Source organism: Osmia bicornis, chromosome 12 (assembly GCF_907164935.1).
Source record: "Osmia bicornis bicornis chromosome 12, iOsmBic2.1, whole genome shotgun sequence".
Taxonomy (NCBI): Eukaryota; Metazoa; Arthropoda; class Insecta; order Hymenoptera; family Megachilidae; genus Osmia; species Osmia bicornis.
Window position 1 is genome coordinate 5,604,212 of NC_060227.1, and position 24,031 is coordinate 5,628,242.

The following is a 24,031-nucleotide window of genomic DNA, read 5'->3' on the forward strand; positions in this document are numbered from 1 at the left end:
CGACGCGTTGTATCTTGTAGGTCGTCGAGTATACGCGTACCAATGTTTCATAAAATTCTGATTTTATTAAATTTCTAAATTAATTTCCAGATAATTGAAGGGACAAAGTAATAGAAATTATTTAAGAAACCATAAATATTTCAAAAGTATAAATTGCACACCTGTTAATTTTTTATTTATCTGCGTTATTTCATTGGGATAAAGGAAGACTTTTAAACGCGTAAAAATGCAGAACGACAAGAGGAATGTGATAACCGCGTGGTCGCGATAAGCCAAGAAACATTTGGCTTTCTAAAAATATCTTCAACTTGTCCCGACCGCGAACCGATGACGAAATTCACTTCTGTAGTTCTTGTCATTGCCCGAAGCTGTTTACAATACAATTTATTTAACCCATTACAATACTTTAGCTACTGACTGAATATCGTGGAACACACGCGACGCTTGTGTTTCCCTCCAAATGCAATACATTTTTTCTAACATCCGCCATCTTGGCAAATTTTCATGGACACGTGATTCTTACAAATTCTATTTTCTAAGATTTTCTTAACACCCAACACAATTAACAGTATGTTTCTTAATGATTGTAATAAATAGCTTGAATAGAAGCTTGATAATGTAGAAATAACATAATTTTGAAATTGACAAGATTTTAATCGATTGATGCAAAGAAATCATGCGAAAACAGTTGCAGTGCCACCTACGTACGTAAAAGAATTTATCATTCGACTAGATTAGACATCTTTTTGGCGGGAGATAACCTATACCGCTAAGAATGAGACAAATCACTTGTCACATATCCTACCTCCACAACGAATACAGGAATACAATTGTACAAGAATACAAATGAAATCAGCCATAAAATTCGATGATGTTCATAAATTATAGCAAATTGACTTACATTTTGTCGGTGAACAGGTGAATCTCGTGGTAGCGTCTGTAATAGGTTGACAGCAATGTTGCAGACACCACATAACTTGTCCTGACAGCGAACCGATGACGAAATCCACTTCTGTATTTCTTGTCATTGCCCAAAGCTGTTTACAATACAATTTAATTGACCCATTACGATACTTTAACTACTGACTGAATATCGTGGAACACACGCGACGCGTTTCCCTCCAAATGCAATACACTTTTTCTAACATCCGCCATTTTGGCAAATTTTCATGGACACGTGACTCTTATAAATTCGATTTTCTAAGATTTTCTTAACATCCAACACAAGTAACAGTACGTTTTTTAATGATTGTAATAAGTAGTTTGGATAAAAGTTTGATATTGTAAAAATAAAATAATTTTGAAATTGACAAAATTTTCATTCGATTGATGAAAAGAAATCATACGAAAACAGTTGCAGTGCCACCTACGTACGTAAAAGAATTTATCTTTCAACTGGATTAGACATCTTTTTGGCGGGAAATAACCTATACCGCTAAGAATGAGACAAATAACCTGTCACATATCCTACCTCCCCAACGAATACAGGAATACAATTGTACAAGATACAAATGAAATCAGCCATAAAATTCGATGATGTTCATAAATTATAGCAAATTGACTTACATTTTGTCGGTGAACAGGTGAATCTCGTGGTAGCGTCTGTAATACGTTGACAGCAATGTTGCAGACACCACATAACTTGTCCTGACAGCGAACCGATGACGAAATCCACTTCTGTATTTCTTGTCATTGCCCAAAGCTGTTTACAATACAATTTAATTGACCCATTACGATACTTTAACTACTGACTGAATATCGTGGAACACACGCGACGCGTTTCCCTCCAAACGCAATACACTTTTTCTAACATCCGCCATTTTGGCAAATTTTCATGGACACGTGACTCTTATAAATTCGATTTTCTAAGATTTTCTTAACATCCAACACAAGTAACAGTACGTTTTTTAATGATTGTAATAAGTAGTTTGGATAAAAGCTTGATATTGTAGAAATAAAATAATTTTGAAATTGACAAAATTTTCATTCGATTGATGAAAAGAAATCATACGAAAACAGTTGCAGTGCCACCTACGTACGTAAAAGAATTTATCTTTCAACTGGATTAGACATCTTTTTGGCGGGAAATAACCTATACCGCTAAGAATGAGACAAATAACCTGTCACATATCCTACCTCCCCAACGAATACAGGAATACAATTGTACAAGATACAAATGAAATCAGCCATAAAGTTCGATGATGTTCATAAATTATAGCAAATTGACTTACATTTTGTTGGTGAACAGGTGAACCTCGTGGTAGCGTCTGTAGTACGGTTGACAGCAATGTTGCAGACACCACACAACTTGTCCTGACAGCGAACCGATGACGAAATCCACTTCTGTATTTCTTGTCATTGCCCAAAGCTGTTTACAATACAATTTAATTGACCCATTACGATACTTTAACTACTGACTGAATATCGTGGAACACACGCGACGCATGTTTCCCTCCAAACGCAATACACTTTTTCTAACATCCGCCATTTTGGCAAATTTTCATGGACACGTGACTCTTATAAATTCGATTTTCTAAGATTTTCTTAACATCCAACACAAGTAACAGTACGTTTTTTAATGATTGTAATAAGTAGTTTGGATAAAAGCTTGATATTGTAGAAATAAAATAATTTTGAAATTGACAAAATTTTCATTCGATGATGAAAGAAATCATACGAAAACAGTTGCAGTGCCACCTACGTACGTAAAAGAATTTATCTTTCAACTGGATTAGACATCTTTTTGGCGGGAAATAACCTATACCGCTAAGAATGAGACAAATAACCTGTCACATATCCTACCTCCCCAACGAATACAGGAATACAATTGTACAAGAATACAAATGAAATCAGCCATAAAGTTCGATGATGTTCATAAATTATAACAAATTGACTTACATTTTGTTGGTGAACAGGTGAACCTCGTGGTAGCGTCTGTAGTAGGTTGACAGCAATGTTGCAGACACCACACAACTTGTCCTGACAGCGAACCGATGACGAAATCCACTTCTGTATTTCTTGTCATTGCCCAAAGCTGTTTACAATACAATTTAATTGACCCATTACGATACTTTAACTACTGACTGAATATCGTGGAACACACGCGACGCATGTTTCCCTCCAAACGCAATACACTTTTTCTAACATCCGCCATTTTGGCAAATTTTCATGGACACGTGACTCTTATAAATTCGATTTTCTATGATTTTTTTAACATCCAACACAATTAACGGTACGTTTCTTAATGATTGTAATAAATAGCTAGAATAGAAACTTGATAATGTAGATATAAGATAATTTTGAAATTGACAAAATTTTCATTCGATTGATGGAAAGAAATCATGCGAAAACAGTTGCAGTGCCACCTACGTACGCAAAAGAATTTATCATTCGACTAGATTACATGTTTTTGGCGGGAAATAACCTATACCGCTAAGAATGAGACAAATAGCTTGTCACATATCCGATCTCCGTAACGAATACAGGAATACAATTGTGCAAGCATACAAATGAAATCGGGCATAAAAATTCGATGATGTTCATAAATTATAGCAAAGTGACTTACATTTTGTCGGCGAACAGGTGTACCTCGTGGTGGCGTCTGTAGTAGATTGACAGCAATGTTGCAGGCAGCACACAACTGTCTTCGAAGTCGAATTAAGTTGCAAATACTATCCGTCCGCTTCCGAACTTGATTTCGCATTAATTTGAGGATTATTCTTACAGGAAAAACGAAAATTTTTTAGGAACTTTTTGAAGACTCCGTGGATGGCCGATTTCGATCGAAGCGCCGCTCGGGTGGCTCCATCTACTGGGCATGCGCAATCACTATGCACCGTCGGAATCATGTGTTCGCTCAGTATATTCCGGTCTCTGCTTGCGTACGGTCGTTTATAAAGTAACGATAGTTTTGCTATCGTGGTGGCGCGTTTAATAATCGTCAAATCGAGCCCGCGTTTCGTCGTCGATCGTGTATCACGCGTAATTAAATCGTCGAGTGGTGTTGACCGTGCGTTCCCCGGCGAGCAGTGCACGTACTCGTTCGAAGTAAAGCGGGGGAAAAATAAGAGAACGACGACGAGACACTCGGCTAAAATCGAAGTGCGTCTTGTTCGCGCCAGTAAAGGCGTCCTTCCGCGTTCTCTTATACACGAGTGTCGCAGCTCGTCCCGCGAGTGAGTGATATTTCATTTCCAACGAGCAGTGCCCCGAAGAGGAGGGAAAATAGCTGTTAAGTGAAGTTCCTCGACTTTTTCGCGATCGGTCAACGAGAGATCCGCGGGGATGACGAGGTAGCCCCCCATCCGAGGGATTGGATTACCATGCTGGACACGGCCACGAGTCACAGGTAACAGAGAACCGTGTGCGCCCCGTGTAAAGACTCCCCACTCGTTCTCATCTTTTCTTCTCTCCTCTTCTTTCTTTGCTTTCTTCTCTTCTCCGTTCCCTTGCTCCGTTTCACCGTACATACTCTGTGTCGCTCGACACGTTCCGTCTCTCTTTCTCTTCTTCTCGTACGAGAACAGAACCGGCGGGAATAGTTGTGCGGTACTCGCGAGCGAATAGAGTACGGTCTCTCTAGTAGGCATTGGCTAGAGTAAACGATTGGATGGACGCCAGTTGCAGAGAGGAAATTCCTTTGACAAAAATTCCCCGCTGTCACTCGTCTCGATCTACATGGCCGGGATTAGAGTTGGGTGAACGGCGAAGATATACATATATTAATGGTGGGATGTGTTTGCCGCGGCGGAAAGGTCGATTCCTTGCCGATAAGAAGGGCGCGTGTCAAATCTCTTACGTATGCGCATGAACAACACTAAAGCGGAGAGATAGCGCGCGAAAGCTGACGATTCGAGTAAAGTGCATCCACGGTGGCGATTCACAATGTTCCAGATGAAATTTTTCGTCGCATGACAAACGCGTTGTGATGGAAATCTGAAATATCTTTGTGCACTTGGTCCCTGCGGCGTGTATTTCCGGAACAACGTGCGTCGTTGACGTCTCGTTTTCCTCCGGCTCCGATTCAGGGACGACAATCTTAGTGATTAAAAAGAAAACAAAAAGAAAAAATGTTGAAATAAATATTGAGAATGTGAAAAAAGTTCGATGCATTAATTGTTCCTGTTCGTATCAGGGCAACGTCGTATTTTCGTCGCTTGGCTCTGATACACAAATCTCTGACGTACATATAGTAAAAGCAAACCAAGTGGAGCTGGTACGATGATGCCTCGGGTCCCGAGAAATTACTAGAGCGACAACGTCTGTTGTATCGCGCCAGGGTCCACCGTATTCTAACCATTAACCGTTTACTTAACGAGCAGATAAGAGAGCGCAGGGGAAAATTTCCATCGTTGCTTTCCGCGTTCAATTCTTCGTTCCCGATGCACGTCCATCCGTTCTTCTTCGTTCTCCTATTGGAGCAACGCGTTGTCTCGTTCCTCGAAGTCGGAGGAAAACGAATTTTCTTTTTCGATTCACACGTGCCTCGACTTCTCTACTAAACTCTAGTTTCTCTGTGTCGTTACCCGCGACAATTTGGCTGAATCATTTCTGATACTTTTGTACGTCAGGAAATTTCGTTCAGCTTCTTATCTCTGTTTGTGTACGGTTTTAGACAATAATTGTACGAGAGTCAAGGCAAATGTAAACAGTGCAAGTTGTACGATACGAAGGTTGTACAATCATTGATTGATTATTACGAATTTCCTGTACAGTAGGATATTGAATATTTCCTATTACAAGCTTGCAGGCGATATCTCGATAAATCTTCAAGAATCCCTGAAGTTAGAATTTAAATAAAATTCGAAGCGATTCGAGACGCCCGGGGATCGAAAATAGATCGATTATCGATTACCGAGTCTTGTTCGGTAGATAAGTGCATCTCGTTGGACAGGTTCCTTCACCGTGGATGCACGAATAAAAGAAGTAAGACGATTCGACGGAAAGTAGAAAAGCAAATTGTTAGTTGGAATCGTATGTAACGTGTCGCGTTGAATCGTGTGATTTCTTCTCGCGTTAGAACGGCATCGTGTACGTCGTTCGTAATTCGAGAAAATAAAATTCGCTCGCAGCTACGGAGCAAAGGTTGCCACGATAAATATTGTCCAGGAGAGATGCTCGCCGTTGTCGACGGCCAAACAATAGCTTTTCATCGTGCTCCGTTCAAAAGCGACTCGGTGGAACGACCGTACCACAGACGTTTAATGAACTTAATTATTCCGAACGTCGATGCTTAACCCCTTTGTTGACCGCTATACCACTGTTAAGTAGCAACATTGTTAGCTCTCGAACAGGTGGCTCCCCAACTACGTATCAGATTATTTTGTTTTATACACAAATTTCCTCTTCGTATCTCCGAGTCGTTATCAGTCAAGTTTCATTCGCAAGATTTCTTTCTCTAACAGTGGCTCATTTGCATACAAATAAAGCAATCTCGTCGGAGATAGATTAAAAAGCAAGACGAAGAAAAATAGGGCGCGTGTCGCTAGAGAAGGAATGGAGAACGATGATATGAATCGAGGAGAAAAACAGAGTAGGAGGATTACAAGAGGGAGACGCGCGAACAACACCTGTAAAAAGGCTATTTAACAGCTTTATTAAAGCTGACTTGCGCGGGTCTATCTCGCGAACAAACCGATCCTGTTCAAACGTGGAACTTGGTTGTCGTTAATGATGCTTGTGCTGGTGGGTACGCACACTTAGCCGATATTTTATAATGGGCCTCACGATAAAAATGCCACTTGTCGAGCCGCGACTGTTTTGCATAATTTCAGTTCAGGCTACACGCGCGTAAATTGCGCGCACCGCCAATAAATCTCGAGGGAAACCGCTACGCTTCAGCTACGTTCTTTTCTCTCTTTTTCCCTCCTTCGATAGCCAATGATAGCGAACACACACACGTATGATCTACGATACATCTAATGACAATTAATGCGAACGATCTAATATTATTGCTACTATTTATTTCACGAGATACGCTACTTTGTACACGTTTTCGCTCGAACATTGATGTGCTCCGATCGGATTAATGACGATAATTGTTTATCGAAGCGTAACACAAGGTTTTGTTTGATATTTTCTATCAGAGGTAGGCGCGATTAGTCAGCAGGACTGATTTTCTCGCGAAACGAGTAACATATCGAATCTCGTACCGGTATCGATTATCCGCGAGAACAGATACAACCGTAGAAATCTCGAAGAGGTTCAGCCACGATACGGCAGCGATCAAACTTGCTTTCTAATTAATCAGTCAAGTTAAGCATTCGCCTTGGTTAATGGTCGTAATTAGCCCTACATGCTTCGCGCGAGCACTGAAATTACACGATTGACCCGTGCCAGCCTGCTTCGGGGGAAATTAATCAAACGTTGGATGACTTAAGAGATCGTGATCGCCACGGTTCGCGCGAATCCTCTTTTCGAAGAAACGACACGTTTTTCAATGGAGACACGGTTACTTCGAAAGTTTCATTAGCAGTTCTCTAATTTATATCGCGAATACTATATTTAGTTTCCCTTGTTGGACTTTCGATTAGTACTTGTTGGCAATCTTTCACGATCGAGCTCTCGTGCGATAATCAAATTTTTGGCAAGAAAAATTTAACGCGAAATTCTTCGAAAGAACCGGGGAAGGTTGATTTGAGAAATCTTCTATCGAAGCGAAGCTATTTTGCTAAGTAAACAACTTAAAACCGCGGAAACTTTCAGGATGACCCGATAGAATTTTATCGTTATCAAACAACGTGGCTCGTTATGCAACACGGTATATTCATTTAATACTCGCACGTTTCGTTTACACTGTTTGAACGTGACACAGGTACATAATCTGGAAACGTCAGTCTCCTTCCTTGACGAAATTTATGCAAAACGTATGATAAAAATAAATCGTATTTAAAAATAAAAGAAGGTTACGATGAAAATAAGTTCCTTTTTAGATAATGGAATTTCAATCGAGCAAACATTTTTCCAACCGTTTAATTAAATCCGTGACAGTAAAAGAATATCGAATAGAGTGCAGGATATTTAAAAAGAACAAGGCTCAGAATTCGTGACTCGATTAATAAATATCCTGTTCGATTCCGGAAGTACCGACAGCTTTTCAAATATTATAACGAGAGCAGAGGTGTGTTTAATTTTCATTTTGGCGGCTCGCGTGATCCGTGGAATATCAAAGAGCGTTTTACTATGTGCAAGGGTGGTTGAGTAATGACTAACGAGTAATGCGCCGACATAAGTAAGCATTAAGTAACGAGTGCCACTTACACGTGCGCACGCAGCCCGATGGTACACTTGGCTGTGCAACGAGATTACGACTACGGTTGTCTCGGTTGATCATGATGTTCCTTTCATTCAGACCCCCGATTAACGATCTGCAGATGTATTTAACGAGTCTAAAAGCGGCACTACGGTTTACCGAGCTCTTCTCGATTCGTTTCAATCTCAACAAACCCGATACTTCTCTCATCATTGGTGGCGAAATTTTCGTAAATTTTTGAAAAATTAAAAATCGACCCGCACGATCCTGTGTAATCTCGTAATTGGAGTAGAAGATCAGCCCCAAGGTTCGGCAGGTAAATCCGGTCGCAACCCTGCGGGTTCACCGAAAGGTAGGGCTCTTTTGTCCGAGGAAGAAAAAAAGGGGCGGTCGGACGGGGGAGTTTCGAGGGAAAGGTAGGAAGACGAAGAGACAAAGGCAAAGTGGGAAGATCGGTGGTATCGGCGACGATCGCCTTGCTAGCCTGGAAATCCAGTTACTCCAGAAGGGAGCCTCGAGACAATGCTCGGAGTGCAAGCCGTGCAATGCCGCCTCGGGAGAGCTGGTTGGGTGAGCACGACGAAAATAACTCCACCAGGAGAATATTACGGCACTTTGCAATGAGAAGAGACCGATGAAAAGAGAGGAAGATGGGTGAAAAACAAAGATGCAACGCGTGGAGGAAAGAGGATAAATTGTAAGTGAAAAAGAGGGGAAGGAGAGAGAAGAATCACGTGGACGTGGTGTATGCATGTGTGGTGCATACACGATAAGGAGAGACGAGGAAGAAAAGGAGGGTACGAGAGGAGAGGAGAGGAGAGATGGTCGCCACGAATCGACTCATGGCGAACCATTCGAAACGAGCGACCGGCGGTCGTCTTCTTTTGGTTCGTGACGCGATTGGCCGATCGGCCAATGACTGCTTCTCTCTGCACTGGCCAATGTGCACTGCCCCTCCTCGCCGATCAAGTGCACTCGCGACTCGTGTACAGTGCACTTCATTGACGGCCGCAAAACTGGTCCATCGCGCGGCATAAAACTCCGTTAGAACCAGTTCCCTGCTAACCGGGCTTAACCCCTTTTACCCGTGCTCCTCCTCGGCCAAAGGGTTTTCGTCGAGGACATTCGGTAGGACCGCAGGAACCTCCTCGACGAATCATCGAGGCTCGTTAACGCTAATTTCTTGATCCCTTTCGTTCCTCTCACCTTCGACTTTCTGCTCCAAGAATCAATGCCACACGGAGATTTTCCCGATTTTCTACAAGATCCTCTAATCGATAACAGCCCTCTGTTACGACGATGTTAAGAAATCGTTTTCAAGAAGCATTGCTCCGCATCCGGTTCCAATGATTCGACCCGTAACACGGCGCAACAGCCGCGATCTGTAATCGGCGCGCGGCGAAACACGCTTTTCTTCTTCCCTTTCACGTACACCATTTAACTTGCACGAGTACCGGGAAATCCTGGTGCTGCCAGCATGTCTGCCAGTGAGATCGGCAAGAATCCGAGCGTTCACGGAATCCTACGAACGATTCCGATTCCGATTCCGAGTTTGTTAAGAGATGAACGCGCGCGAGCGCGAGGCCAGTCCCATAATACCGTAAACGTCGATTACGCAATGATGTAATATAATAATGGATATTGTCCCGGCAATGGAGATTCCAACAGATAGAGTTTCTTATTGCTTCAGTGAAACACGGTCACAATTGATACTTGACGGGAGACGGACGTCAGTCATGCTACGTATGCTTTTTGATTTCCATCCTTCTTTTTCTTGTACATCTAAGATTTTTTTTTTTTAATTATCATAATAGAAGAATATATTTTTACGCGGAGCATTGCATCGTTGTGTCACGCGTAGATAAATATTAACCCTTCTATTCTTACCCTTCATCACTTCAAAAAATTTCCCCCAAATCATCGGAAGGAATGCGTTATAAATTGCTGTTAAATTATAGCACTCGTTTCGAGGCTATTGTACAGCTTAAACGACACGAAAAGGGTTTACATTCCTCGGCCGTTTAAGAAGTAAAAACGTAACCGATAGGAGAGGCTTGTGGTTTGTCCAGATCTCGTAAAGATATGCTTATTCAGCCTAATGGTAGGTTGTCTACATGGGCACGCCTCTATCAAAGTCGTCGGTATCTACAAAAGAGGCTGTTGAAGATTTTCTTTTCGTTCCCATCGTGTTCTACCGCTGACGAGAGCGATCCTCACCCTGCCGTCGCGTCGTGTTGGTTGAAACGAAATAGGACGGGACTCACCACCAGCAGCGAGACACCTCTAATATTTCACGGAAGCCAGGTACACACCGTGGTCGATGTTATCGACTTTGCGGTGCGGAGGGTAGCGATTTTAACAGATACTTTTTGCTACGCCTCGATCTCGTGTTAAAATAAACAGCGCGCGCGGATGAAGTGGAGTAAAAAGGGGTAGAGAATAACGAGGACCGAGCGGTGGGAGATCATGAACGAGAAGGAAATGGAAGGAAGAAGGGAAGGCGCGGCAAAAAGAATGAAAAATCCGATGGAAAAAAGGAAGATGAAGAGAGGACGAAGAAAAGTGGCCAACCGGCTGGCCGCAACGAACTTGAAGTAAACCAAACCTACCGGTCCTACCGCTCGACAGCTACCACTACCACCTACTTACACCAGCTCTACATAGTCGTGTAATCAATTCTGTCCCTCAAAACAAAATATATTTTTTTTTAAATAAAATATATTGAAAATTGCTACTGCAAAAGAACTACGTCTAGAGTCATTAAACGAAACGTCAACCTTGCTTAGCATAGAAGCATCAGTCCGACTCTGTGTCTCTTATCTCTTATCAGACTCAAATCACCTTACCTTTCACAGCTATGTGGGTGTTCTTTGGTTGTCCCGCGACGATACTGATTCTCAACGGTCTCCGAAGCGTTGTAACGAAAATTGTTACGCTTCCTTCGTCAAGTTCCATCGGAAGAGAGAGATGGTTCGTTCAGAATCAAGATCGACGGGAGAGGGTCCGATGGTTGGCACTCTTAACGAGCTTCACGAAGAAAACGCTCGGATGCCTTTGAACGTCGTCGGTACAGAAGGAGGCACAAACTTCCTTGCTTCGGACAAAGGAGAACCGCGTTAAGAATATAGCAGTTTAAGAGCTGGACCTTGCTCTATTAGCTCTAGCTTGAAGTTGCACCGTGTTCGGTCCAGTTTTTGCTGGACCTTCAGCGCAACCAGAAGGTTACATCAAGTCTGTAGTTTTGCTGAAGTCTTTCTTCTTTGTGCTTCAACTTCTTATTCCACGTTGATCCTTTTAATCCACCGAGTTATTTAAGATCTTTTATGGTTTGTCTGTATTTATACTGTGTTAGCTGAATTTTGATTGGATCCGGGGATGGCTATCGCGCCCTTTCTAAAGGGTTGCATCGTCATTTTCTTTGCATTCATTCGATATCCTCCAGATATCACAGGACAATGTCGTACGAATGGTTGCAGATGGTAACCGCGATACGAATGAAGCTGTTAGCTAGCTGTCGCGGAGCGGAAATCCAGGTAATCTCGTTGATCCGCGTGTAAATCAAAGATGCAATCGAGCGATGCGAGTTTTTCTCATGGCCGCGCGGCGACGCAGCTGCTGCCATGCCGGTGTAATTAATACAAGATCTTCTCGATCGCGGTATTACGTAAATCGCGGACGAAAGAGAGAGGAAAAAAGAAAAGACAAGGATCGCGGGGAAAAATGAAATTGAAAACGAGCCGGCGCGCCGCGGCGATTCGATCGAGAAGCCGGCTTGGGTGTTCCTGTAAATCGATCGATTAAAATCGTCCGCGTGCCAACAGGTGACATAATCTGGCTCGCAGGCTGGCACTATTAGAAATCCGCGAATGTTACTTTAATTGACGGGATTACATTAGCGGGCAACTCGTCAACGTGACGTGTACGAAGTACAGGAATTGAATCGATTCAAAGTGATTATTGGAGAATCGGTAATTCAGAACGATCGACGGGTGGATTTTTTCAGCTTGTCGTCTAACGATTCGAAGAAGCGCGGGACGAAATAGCGTAGTTTGAAATTACTAGCAAATACCTGATGCTCTTAACTTTCGACGCTCTGTTTTTGCAGTTCAGCTGAAAATAAACGCGTAGCGAGAAACGCGATTGGAATTCCTTTTTTCAGGTTGCCTTTACTTTGAACCGTGTAGTCGTTTGTTTATCATTCGAACACTTTACTAACTTCTGAAGGTTTTACGATCCCTGGGAATAACTTGGTGCTTAATTAACGACTATGTCTAATGATAATTAAGAAATTACCGTATCGGTTGTCTCTTCTAACGCCGTCCTGCTGCTTAATTAACTCATCGTCTTTATGACAACTCGATTATCATGAGTTTATCAGTACATTCCGCTGGGAATATAGTAAGTGCTGTGCGTATGTTCACGAATAGGAAATTTATAATTATTAAATGATTATTCATTGATCGTTTGAAGATAGAAGATGATGATCTAAAAACCTGTATCTATACCCAGCAGAAATTAATTTCTTTAATAAAGTAATTAACATCATCGCGCGCTTCATTGGAGATAATAACTTATTTATGATTTTTTTCTCATAATTATAGATGGATTTTAACGTTATGTTTCAGGTGGCTGTCAGAAGTTGAGGCTGAAAGTGCGAAGAGTACAGATTGGGAGCAGCATGCTGGCAATATAGCGTTCAGACATCAACGATCTTCTCCGTAAAGTCACTCTGCCATGTTGCTTAGGTAAATTAATCCTTCCTGTTTCTAATCATCGTCATTACTACAAATTTCCCGTTTGTAGCACGCTTGTTGCATTGAAAACGCTCGCGATAAGAAGGTTGCAAATGTGATTTTTCTTCTGCTTGCAATAAGCGTGTAGTTACATGTAAACGACCTCTAGAGCGGCGATTAAAAGTTCCGTTTTATCGTTTTGTCGCGGCAGTACGCATGACAAACTGAAACTGATTTTTCACTTCTCTATTTCTCTCGTATCTTCTTCTGGTCGACGAGCAGAAGGGAAGGGTGTTGGCCGTTTGAATCATTGCAATTATAGAGAGAGCGCGAAGCGCGCGATTTAATATCGCGGCGAGGAACGACACTGCGGCAGATATTCTAAATACGTGTTATCGTTTGTTGGCGTACTATTTTAATGCGTTATCTCGGTCCACGTCCGCCATAGAACCGCAAACACGCCCGTTCTTGTGTCCGCGTGTTGCTTGCGCGTGCTTTAAAGCTCGCCTTAGCATCCTCTGCTTTGCGACCGTTCCCGCCGCGGAAAAAACACGCGATGTAAATGCAAAACATTTCTTTCTCAAATTTTATTCGTTGCAGACGGTGTAAATCATGTTTCGTGCGATCAGCGTGCCGGATTTTCCTCTTACGCCGTCATTCTTTCAAAAATTGCAACAGGTGTCGCACCGTTTTTTCCTTGTAAGTTTCATACCTCCGACGGTGTCAAGTGCATTTCCTTTTAACAGAAGATGCACCTGCGTTTCCCGAGTGCATCGTTGCACTTAGCTAATCCAAACATATTCCCCGTGCATTTTGCCAACAGCAAACGACGTGTATCTAAAATATTTGCTGCACAATAAGTAGCAGCGTTTATTTAGCCAAAAATATTATGAATCATTCCTGAAACTCGTGGAATTTTCACAATCCCAGCATTGCAACCTTGCCTGTTGCTATAACGTTTAACAAAGAACGACTAGCAGTACTCATTGTCTGCCGATAATATTTGTCTGGCTGTTTTTCCTTTCCGTCAAAAACATCGACGGCTCAGCCATGAAACTGGCTTCTTAAAATCGAAACGTCGCGTCGTAACCTTGCGTCGTGTTTCTAAAACATTTAGCAAGCAACCAGTTTTTCCTCTTCAGTGTTGTTCGGCTAAAAATATCGCGGGTCAACCGTGAAACCCGTATAATATTTAAAGCGCGATAAAAGGCATTAGGGTATTGCGATATCGTTGTACAGCAATCGTACGGCTAGAACAGAAGTTCGGGTAAACGGAATTCGAATAATCGAAGCTTCCGCTGCCGAAATACCCTCTCGCGGATTCGGATGCATTTCGCGTGCATTATGAACGCGTGTTTTCGCGCGATCGCCGCCGTCTGCGGTTTGCAGCGACGAGGTACGAAGGGCCCGAAGGCGATAAACGAACATTGTATTTACGCAGGGAAAACATACGATAGCCGTTTCTGCAGAATTCTGGCGTACGTCAGCGTGTGTATGCGTGTGCGTGGATTACACGGAAGCCCGGAACAATGCAATACCATTCATGGTAAAAGAAGAAGCGGTTGAATCACCGCCCTCTCCGATTCTACAGGCTTGTTCAGACGAAACGCGACTCCGATCGAAAACTTTGCCGCCGTTTCATTTACAGACGATTAAATCCCCTTTTCACCAGTGCCAGCGATTAGTAGGTATATCGGAGAGTAATTACAGGAAGCGTGAACGGTCTCGATCGAATCGTAACGATAACAGGCGAATTTATCGAAACGCCTCGAAGATTTCGAAGCAAATGAGTTCCCGATCGTAAAATTTCGCATCGATTCCACTTCTTAACGGTTGGATCACCTTTTTACAGATGCTATCAACTCGGTAAATGATTAAGTATTTCTGATCATTAGAGAAGGCATAAACCTTCGCAGTGGAATTATAACGATATCAAACGAATTCATCGATATGCTTGGAAAATTTCAAAACAAATTCTGCTTTGATCGTAAAATTTCATGATTTCCTTCCGTTACGATTGCATCTCGTTATCCGACGATACTGATTCATTTTATTGGCAACTTTTCGATGCATTTAGCGTCTATCTCGATGAAATATCGTGTTTATTGGTTCAGCAAGGAAACTGGAAAATCGCGAACGTATGCGTTTGCTCGGTAGTAATAACTTGTTGCGGTCTATGACTGAGAAGAGGGAAATAGTCGGGTATGTTATAAAGTTACGTGCTGATCGCGGTAACGCGATACACTGCACCAGCAACGGTAGGAACTGTAGTTAGAGATCTTGCGGGTGGAAAAAATGGCGTGGCGGTGAAAACGGCATATTGGATCGCTCGTGATACACACGTCCAGCTGTGGATGATAAAATTGCATCGCGCTCGGGAACGCTCGATTATGGGTTCTCCATTAGCCGCTAACGAGCCGCTGCTCGTTTCGCTACCGACTTCGAGATTCGTACTTTGGATCGTTTTCTCTTTTTTTCTCTCTTCTTATACTGCTCTCGATTCTCTCTGCCCTCGCCAGTTTTCGATACGAGATATTATTTTTAGACGATACCGTATGTATCGCAAATTTCTACCGATTACATTTGCATCCTCCGACTGTGATAACAATTCAACAACTTCATACTTTCGCGTTTGATTATCAAACGATTTTTTCATTCATTCGCGAGGGTAAAAGATTTTTCTACTCAAGTCACGAAATAAAATATATCCTGATATTCAGATGTATATTCAAGAAAATTGATTAATATGTATGTTAATCAACGCTCCAACTGCTAATCTAGCTGGTCTTGAACTCTTTCAGATTCGCTTGTATCGATAATAAAATGGTTCGAAAATTAACTAAAGTGGTGTTTGTAGAAAATTTTCTACTGGCAAACACGGAAAGACTCGTTATATAATTATTTAATCATTTTCGAGCGCCGTTCGTTTCGGAAGCGTTCAGTTTTATTTTTCTTTTCGTAACACGTGTAGCTGTTTCGTAATTGCACAGGTGCGTCAGGCATATGAAAGATTCAAGGCACTGCGGAAAAGCAACTATCGAGATCTATTAATAGAGTCGGTGGCGATTTTTCTATCCATCGATAGTACCGATTCCGAGTACATACGTAGCGCGCTATCGTTCGAGCTGTCAATCAGCTTTTGCGTTTAGACTTCTGATCTGTCCGTCGACTGTGTGTTCGATTCGATGGAATCGGCTGGCAATTAATCACTGAAAAAGTATTCGGTCCGACCACGTCACTCTGTTCGTTTTTAATTGTATTCGTCAGGCTGTCTCGCGGTGACTGATACATACACGTGTTTCGATCCAAGTACAAGACTACTCGTTTTGCCTTCTGCACGAAGCACTTGGGAAAACGCTGATAAAACGGCGATTTACGTAACTCGTTATGCGTAATTTATACGAAAGTGGAATTTCGATAGGCAAATTGAAATTTCAACCGCTAACTCGAATCGACGATTCTAAAGATAGAAGAACCGGAACATTTGAATTTCATCGCGATTCCGCTTGCTTTTCGTAAGCATTCCGAACGCCAACAATACGATTCGATCGAAATACGAATCTGCTTGCTTTCGTTACTCGCATAAACGGTGGTCAGTCGTGTAGAAGGTGAATAATTCCCTCCCGGTGATGTTGAATCGAAGGGAATTACGGACGCGCAGCGTGCAACTTTGGATTCCCGCCAACCGTTTCGCGGCCGAAACGAAAACGTGCTGGTGTGTAAGAATCCGTGGAACATCCATCGCGTCGTTTGTAAGTGGGTCGTACGAGGCGGATCGAAATCTCGGGGAAATTAAGAAAACACACGGGGAACGTTGCGGCGGATCCGAGTGGCGACCGGCCAACTATTTCCTGGGAACGCGAATGTTTATGGTCGCTTTGAGTCCTGTTCCAAAACTATTTCCTCGCTTTTGATTCGAGCATCGCGTTCTTTGAACGTACACCTCGCTTTCCTGCTGACGCGAAAGGTTCATTAACTAAATTAATTAAGCAGACGTATCGCACAGGAATTACGCACATTGGCTACCAATGTACAGTCATTAGCAACTCCATTTGTTATTATAATCCTTTCATCGTTTATTCTTGTTTTTCTATTCCATTCGAAAGATTCTAACGCGTTTGAAAATCGTTATTACGAAAACTGTATGGTGTCCCGGATGATTCATAAACGCCTCGCCATTTCTTTGATCTATTAGCAAGTGATAAAAGTTACGATATTGACGTTTGATGCATGGATACACGTAGAGTTTATATACTTGGCGTAACATGGTTAGTATAGAGAAACTTGGAAGATAAATTTATCCCATTTGGCTCCGTTCTCTACTGATTTTCACAGCATGTGTCGTACACATGCAATGGATGCCTATAACGTGCTACAATTTCGCTATCCCTTGCTGTTTGAATTCCCAGTTTCTAATCTGGGAAATACAATCCGGGTAACTATAGTTAATTTCCTTCGATTCATCGAATCGTGATCGTCTGACGAAAGATTCGTAATATTTACATGCTACAGAGTTCGTGGAAATAAATGTTATGATCTTATTCGAAGAAATCGTCATTCAGATAATTATAACTGGAAAAATGATAAAAGGATGACACAGTTGGTTATTCGTACATTCCAAGTTTAATGTTTAGCATTCAACGTCGTGGACGCAAGAAGAGAGTTCATGCCAGGATATCCATAGACAAAAAGCAACAAATGGAGATCGTTCTTTAAGTGCAGTGATAAAACGATTTTAAACACCATGCTTCCTGGTTTTATTGGAGATTTTGGAACGTAGCCAGTTGCTCGATGAGGATATGTATCAACTAGCTAAATCGGTTCTTTGTTTCGAAAACCGTGCGAACATTACACGTTTGAATTCTACGTTTGATCGTTTATTATCTAAGTACCTATTTCAGAATAATCTGAATCAAATTTTGTTAGGATTTATCAACAATTCGCAACTGAGACATTATTAATAATTCTTGCGAGAGTGATTAAAAAACAAATTGAAAAATTCAGTAATCTTTCAAGCTTAATTTGTGAAATTAACACCCTCGCCTCCACAGTAGAATTAGTAATATCCAGCGCGGTGTACTGGATGGAAAAAATTAATTTTTCAATTCTTAATAAGTGTTAATATTGCGTTAGTCACGCGAGGTAGCAAGTGGAAAGTTTAAATTGAAAAATGAAACAATCGCGTCCAGCGTACACGTATAACGTGTCTGACCACATGTCCGTTTTCACTGTGGCATGTGATACGTTCGTTAGCCCGAGAAGGGTGATCTTAGCTCCGCCAAGTTTTCGTGCAAGATAATTCTCTCTTAACAAGCTTGTTAGAACGATCAGTTTATTAAAGCAAATGCATCACAACAGTGTTACAGGAATCAGCTTCGTCGCACTGCTCGTGTTTCTGTTGGTCGTTGCATCCTGAAACTCGTGCGCAGGACCGTAACGTGAACGTAGCAATCTTGTAAATCATGCAATTTATAATGATCACCTCTGCACTACAATGTAGCATGCACCGCGTCGCTTAACATTTTGATTACCACCTTAGTTTTATAGAGAGATCCGACCAGGAAGCGATTTTACTTTCTAACAAATGTAATTTATCACCGAGGCGGAGGACGCGTGCTTCGATTCGAAACTGGACAACGTGTTATCATCAATGATGCTTTAACGCGTTAATTATCGCGGGAGTCATTGGTGATCCACGGGTTGGATTTTGTAAAATCGAATCATTAGTCAAAGAAATAGCTTTAGTATTACAGTAATATAAAATTGACATAATTCACTGTTAATTAAGATAAAATTGTAGCGTTAATAACTAATGATCATTATAAAAGTGTTGAAAGTACACGTGTGTTCGAATAGAACCGTATCGCCATAGTTGGTGACACTTTTTTCGCGATCACCTTGCGCTTAAAAATAGCTCGAGTATTTTTAACATTCATTAAAGTGCGCTACGTAACGTTTGCATCGTTGTCTTCTGGTTTGTCGGTCTTTCCGCGTAGTTGATCGTCGCTGTGTATTTGCACGCGATCACAAAAAGAGCACAGTTCCCGCGAACAACCGAGTACGCGTGTATGTCGTGTTCTCGTTGTGTAATCGCGTGAAATGACGGCACACAAATTGGCGGGAGTAGGTGTAATTCGGTAATCCCAGTTCCGATCCCCGTGTTTCCAGCGATTCTCCGTCGATGAAAAATCCAACGAACCGTCGATTCGCGTTGCATTTCCACGTAATTGCTAGGCGAGCAGTCGTGGAATCGTTGATCGCGAATGGGAAACAATGCGAACGTTTTGCATAGTGTTTTACATGACAGAATTTCCTTGTCATTCGAACGCGAACGGTATCTTTAGAAATATCCTAACATCGAACGTTTAACGTAGTTCCGATAGATCGATGCACAAAACTGTGCAATTGCACACGAAGAAAAGAAAAAAAGATGCAATCGTATCCTCGAGTCACATATTTAATTAAAGGAACGAGCATAGGAACAAAACCGTTGCCTTAGACATAGCAATTAGAGGCCTTCTTATTTCCTCATCCTTCCTGGATCTTTGCCTTTCTTTTCGAGCTCGTTACACGATCATCGCTGCCGTTTCTGATTTATATCCGCTGGTCTTATGTTAATGTCCGCCCATTAATGTTCGTATTTAATCTAACAGTCGCGTATCCTTCATTTATCCAGGCAGTTATCGGTCTCAAAAACATGTTCGCCTATCGTGGTTCGACGATCGCCATTGAATAATCACCGTTTTTCGTTGCAACATTCATTTTCTAACGCGACGAGCCAGGGAGAGAGACTTGTATCGGATATCGAGACAAAAACAGCGGGAAACGGTCTTGCAGGAAAGGTGACATCGAAGTAAATCGATGAGGACTGAATTAACACGGAACAGAGAGTCGTTAATTAATGTCTGCGACGAAAGGACGCTGTTAACTCGGTGTATTAATATTCCGTGCCTTTACGGAGCACTAATTAAACTGACGAGCCGAACCGTGCGTAGTCGCGAGATTCTTGCAATTTACACCTGACTATGCCGTACCGTCTCGAGCGTAATAGACGCACGCGTGCGTGCGTGCGTTCAAGGTAACCATCGTGCCACTTGAATTCGGAATCTCACAAAAATTAATTTTCACAAAAATGTGAAAAAATAAAACCGTTATTTAACCCAAAATCTCATCGAAATGACTACATAAACCCTTCGTTAATATTCAAAGCAGTATCACTGCGTTAACTATTGGTCAAACGAACCGTCTACTAATTTATACTTAAACTAACAGATAGAGAGAAAAAAAAAAGAAATCCGTATACAGGATGAATTGCAAATGATACACACACCTGTGAGGCTGTATCCTGTGGTAAGCAACGTAGCCACACCCCTGAACGTTTACAGTAGTAACGTGATATATTATATCGACACGAAACACTCTAATGTACTGTGTAGCTGCGATAATGACAATGCCCACGCGTGCACATCTTGTACTACATATACGCGTATCGTTCTTCAATTACCCCTCGTAACACGATATACATACCGTAGAGACGAGGCGCGTTAGAACCCGTATTACACGTATCACGTGTGGAAAACAAACTGTTAATACAGGATAACGCGCTTCGATCGGATGTTCAACCTTAACGTTTTCACTGGTCAAATTTCCCTCGTCGAATCAGTTCTCACGGCATGGACGTTCGATCTCTTTTTAGCAATCTATGTTTAAATTTAAGCTTTCCTCGCATATATAGATTGCCAAGAACCACTTCGAATAGAAGCTAAAGCTTTCTTCGAGTTCTAACATCTGGTCCCCTGAATGTCCGTATCAATTCGACGAGAAGGAAAGATCAGTATGTAACGAGCCCGGGACAGAGGAGCGAATTCCAAGCGGAGAATTATCACTGTTTATCTAAACGATATGCACCGCGAGTGTTGACCCTGGGTTGCGTAAACGCATGTCTGACTCGTACCGCTCACTGATCTCACTTCCTGTCTCGATTCTGACCGCGTCGCGGCCTGATCAGCTCGACGAAAAAGGCAGTGGAAACGCGCTAGAAAAAGGACCAGTTCCTCCTCGATTCCGAGATATGTACTCCATTAAGGAGAAAGGTCGGTATCTCCGTGTGTCATGACGGAAATAGCTGTTTCAAGGGTTTCATCGTTGTTTCCTTTGGCATCCCCTGACAGATGTTGACTGATACGCGTCGACCAGTTCTCAGGTTACTAACAACATGCTTGGATCGAGTGTTGATACTCGAGGGGATGAATTTCAAGAATAATGAGATTTTTGCTTTCAGGGTTATTCGATATCCGCTGATTCTGTTATCAGTGATTACCGAATATAGATAATAGAACAAATGGTTTTCTATTTCGTTAACTGTGACTTAAAATTGACAAAGCGCTTCAATGTTCTATATGTACTTATCAGTTTGAGTAGAATTTATCTCGGTGAACCAAAGGCAACGTCATTGACAAATGATGTAGACAGTTCCACGAGGACGACGCTATTCTTAGAGTTTTATCAGGCTGAATTTGCTTTAGGTATCAGGTCTGTGTTAAAAAGATCCTATTTGCTTTGACAATCTTTCATGGGAACATAATGGCTTTAAAGTGAAAATAAATTCGTCTATAAAAATTACACGAAAATTTTATTCTACTTTATCGTTATCACTGGCAATTTCAAAATTCAACAAATGCCTGTAGATTGGTTAGTTTGATGGATCATTTGTCTTGGATTATTGTGACACAAACTGTCAAGATTCAAGAAATACGATCTTTGTCCATAAATATAGGCGTGACTACGTTTACAAAACCGTAACCGTTCGTTTTAAAACGAAACTCTGTTACATTTTGCTATACCTAACTAAATATACTCTGTATCGATTACATACGATGATATCGGTGTTTGATTTAGTATTTGCGTCAAATGGTTAGCGGCTCGTAGAGTCTGTTGCTGGAAATTTGGAAAATTTTCATTAACCGGTGAAACGCGTTTGGAGCACGGGTTACGGGGAACCTGTTGCTACGCGTTAAATACGCTAATCGGATTGACAAACAACTCTAGAAATAAACAACACCGTGACGACGCGACGCGACGCGACGCGTTGTTGGTGAAAATTGTCCACAGAAGTTGTGTCTCTCGTTTGCAACGTCTCGACGATGTTCTTTGCCCGATCGAAACTGGTCCCGGCAGACACGATCGTCCAACACTGTTCTATCATTCGACGAGAAAAAAATCGGCGGGAGAAAGTACAGCTTGCAAATAAATGACACGTCGGAAGTATATTGATTAAAAAATTATTCAAGATCGTAAAGAATAAAAATTTGAATGTCCATCGTTGACCAGTTGAGAAAAGAGCAACCGGTATATGAATTTCAAACTACGAAAGGATTAACTCATCTTCTAATTCAGCATCCGTATAAACGAGGTAGAACGAAACGCGGAACAGATTTGTCGCGACAAGTATTAGCGTCTGACTACCGAGGACGGTGTCGGAGGGTGCCGTCACCTGGTGCTCGTTCCAAAGTGGCGTCCCTTTGACGTCGTGTTCCGGGCGTCAAATAAATCCGTCTCGGTGACTATTTAACGACACTCGGCCATAATTAAATGCGAGTTAGAAAGGTGGAACGAGTGGAAAGTTACACGGCTCGCTTAGCGAACGACGACAGCGTGCATCAAGCCGGGGAAGACGCGTTTATTGTTGCGGGCTAACGTTTAACCCGGTGTGTCGCCTACAGAGTCCGCGTACGACTTTGTTACGTAATTGCAACAGGTGTGTCGGTCCCTCGTTGGCCGGCCACGTGTTCCCGCCAAGTTTCTCGAGCCTCGAACACGGAATCGTTCCATTCGTTCCGTGAGACGACTACGTTATTTTTCTTCGGATTGATTGCAAAATTGCATCCGATATTGTTGTCGTTATATTAATCCTTAAGAGGCTTTGTCACGGAGTCATCGCATAAGCTATTCATCTACGAACGCAACGCAATTAAAAAGACGGAAATATTTATTTTTATTAAGATTAAAATAAATCGCGGATCTTGTTATGTCTCATTGCGCGGCGTTTCTCGAATGCTGAACATTATCGTACGCAAAGTTAACTTTCCATCGAACAGTGAATACCGATGGTAGCCTGAGGAATTTTAACATACCCGTTCTCCTTCCTGCTCGTCCTTTCACGCGTTACTCTCGAAGATCGCGTGGCCTCCGTGTAAGACTTCCTTAAAATCGTTCCACCAAGGTTGCAGCCGTGAAACAATAGAAAGCGAGTCGATTCCGCGTGCACTGAGGTCTTCTAGATCGACGTGTGCACCGTTGCGAATGAATTATATCGATGCCAGGAGGGGAAAATCATTCATAGACGATCGTGGCGAACGATCGATCGCAAATTGCCCACGTTTTATTCCGAGCCCTGCATTTCTGACGCAACGTTTCCTGGAGATCATTGATATCCGATTGACGAGATAATAGCTTAATGCGCAATGGATTCTTCGATGAACGATCTGACTCATTTCTAGCCTGGAATCTAAGAGCGAGGCTACAGGCCACGATTACATCGGAATACGCATCGTTAGCGGATAGATAATTAATCGCGATCGATTTAAGATAAACCGAAGGAAGGAATCGTTGCAGATCACGGCGTCGATGGCACGCGCGTTAAATATCGTACTCGAGCTGTGCTTCGCGCGTTCTATCGTTTTAGGGATATCAGTTATTATTAGCCTGGCGCAGATGGCACATACGATGAGTCAGAGGAATAAATGCCGACCGATGATAAGTGTATTCAGCCAGGAAGATAGCGTTGAAACGACACTTCTAACAATAAGTTAAGCGTTTTCTATCTAATTGCATAGCGGATTGAAACTGGTAAAAATAAAGTTAGATAAACGGCTAAACACACGCTGCAAACATCTTGATAACCAGTGATATCGATCTGGATGGAGAAACGAGAAGGAGGATTAACTCCGGTTTCCTTTTTTAAAATCGAATTAGTTATCACCTATCTAAGAATGACAGGAAATTTCTTCTCTGACATTCCTCACCCACGTGCTAACGAAGTAATGTG

At 42.1% G+C, this 24,031-nt stretch overlaps 2 protein-coding genes across 3 annotated transcripts in view; one reads left to right on the forward strand and one right to left on the reverse strand.

Annotated features, from left to right (window-relative positions):
* Nucleotides 1-3,706, reverse strand: part of LOC114873956 — a 41,941-nt gene extending 38,235 nt beyond the window's left edge. Inside the window, exons 1-5 of the mRNA XM_029182769.2 lie at nt 3,566-3,706; nt 2,899-3,034; nt 2,232-2,368; nt 1,567-1,702; nt 902-1,037 (exon numbers count right to left, since the gene is read on the reverse strand). Of these exons, the coding sequence (XP_029038602.2) occupies nt 902-1,037; nt 1,567-1,702; nt 2,232-2,368; nt 2,899-3,034; nt 3,566-3,703 (683 nt within the window). The 5' untranslated portion in view covers nt 3,704-3,706. The remainder of the gene's footprint in view (nt 1-901; nt 1,038-1,566; nt 1,703-2,231; nt 2,369-2,898; nt 3,035-3,565) is intronic.
* LOC114873952 (receptor-type guanylate cyclase Gyc76C-like) overlaps nt 1-24,031 on the forward strand; it is a 53,871-nt gene that overhangs the window by 994 nt on the left and 28,846 nt on the right. Inside the window, exons 2-3 of one of the 2 annotated variants that reach the window (XM_029182764.2) lie at nt 3,727-4,348; nt 12,877-12,996. The gene's annotated coding sequence lies outside the window, so the exon portion shown is untranslated. The remainder of the gene's footprint in view (nt 1-3,726; nt 4,349-12,876; nt 12,997-24,031) is intronic. The other variant, XM_029182765.2, reaches the window with a different exon arrangement.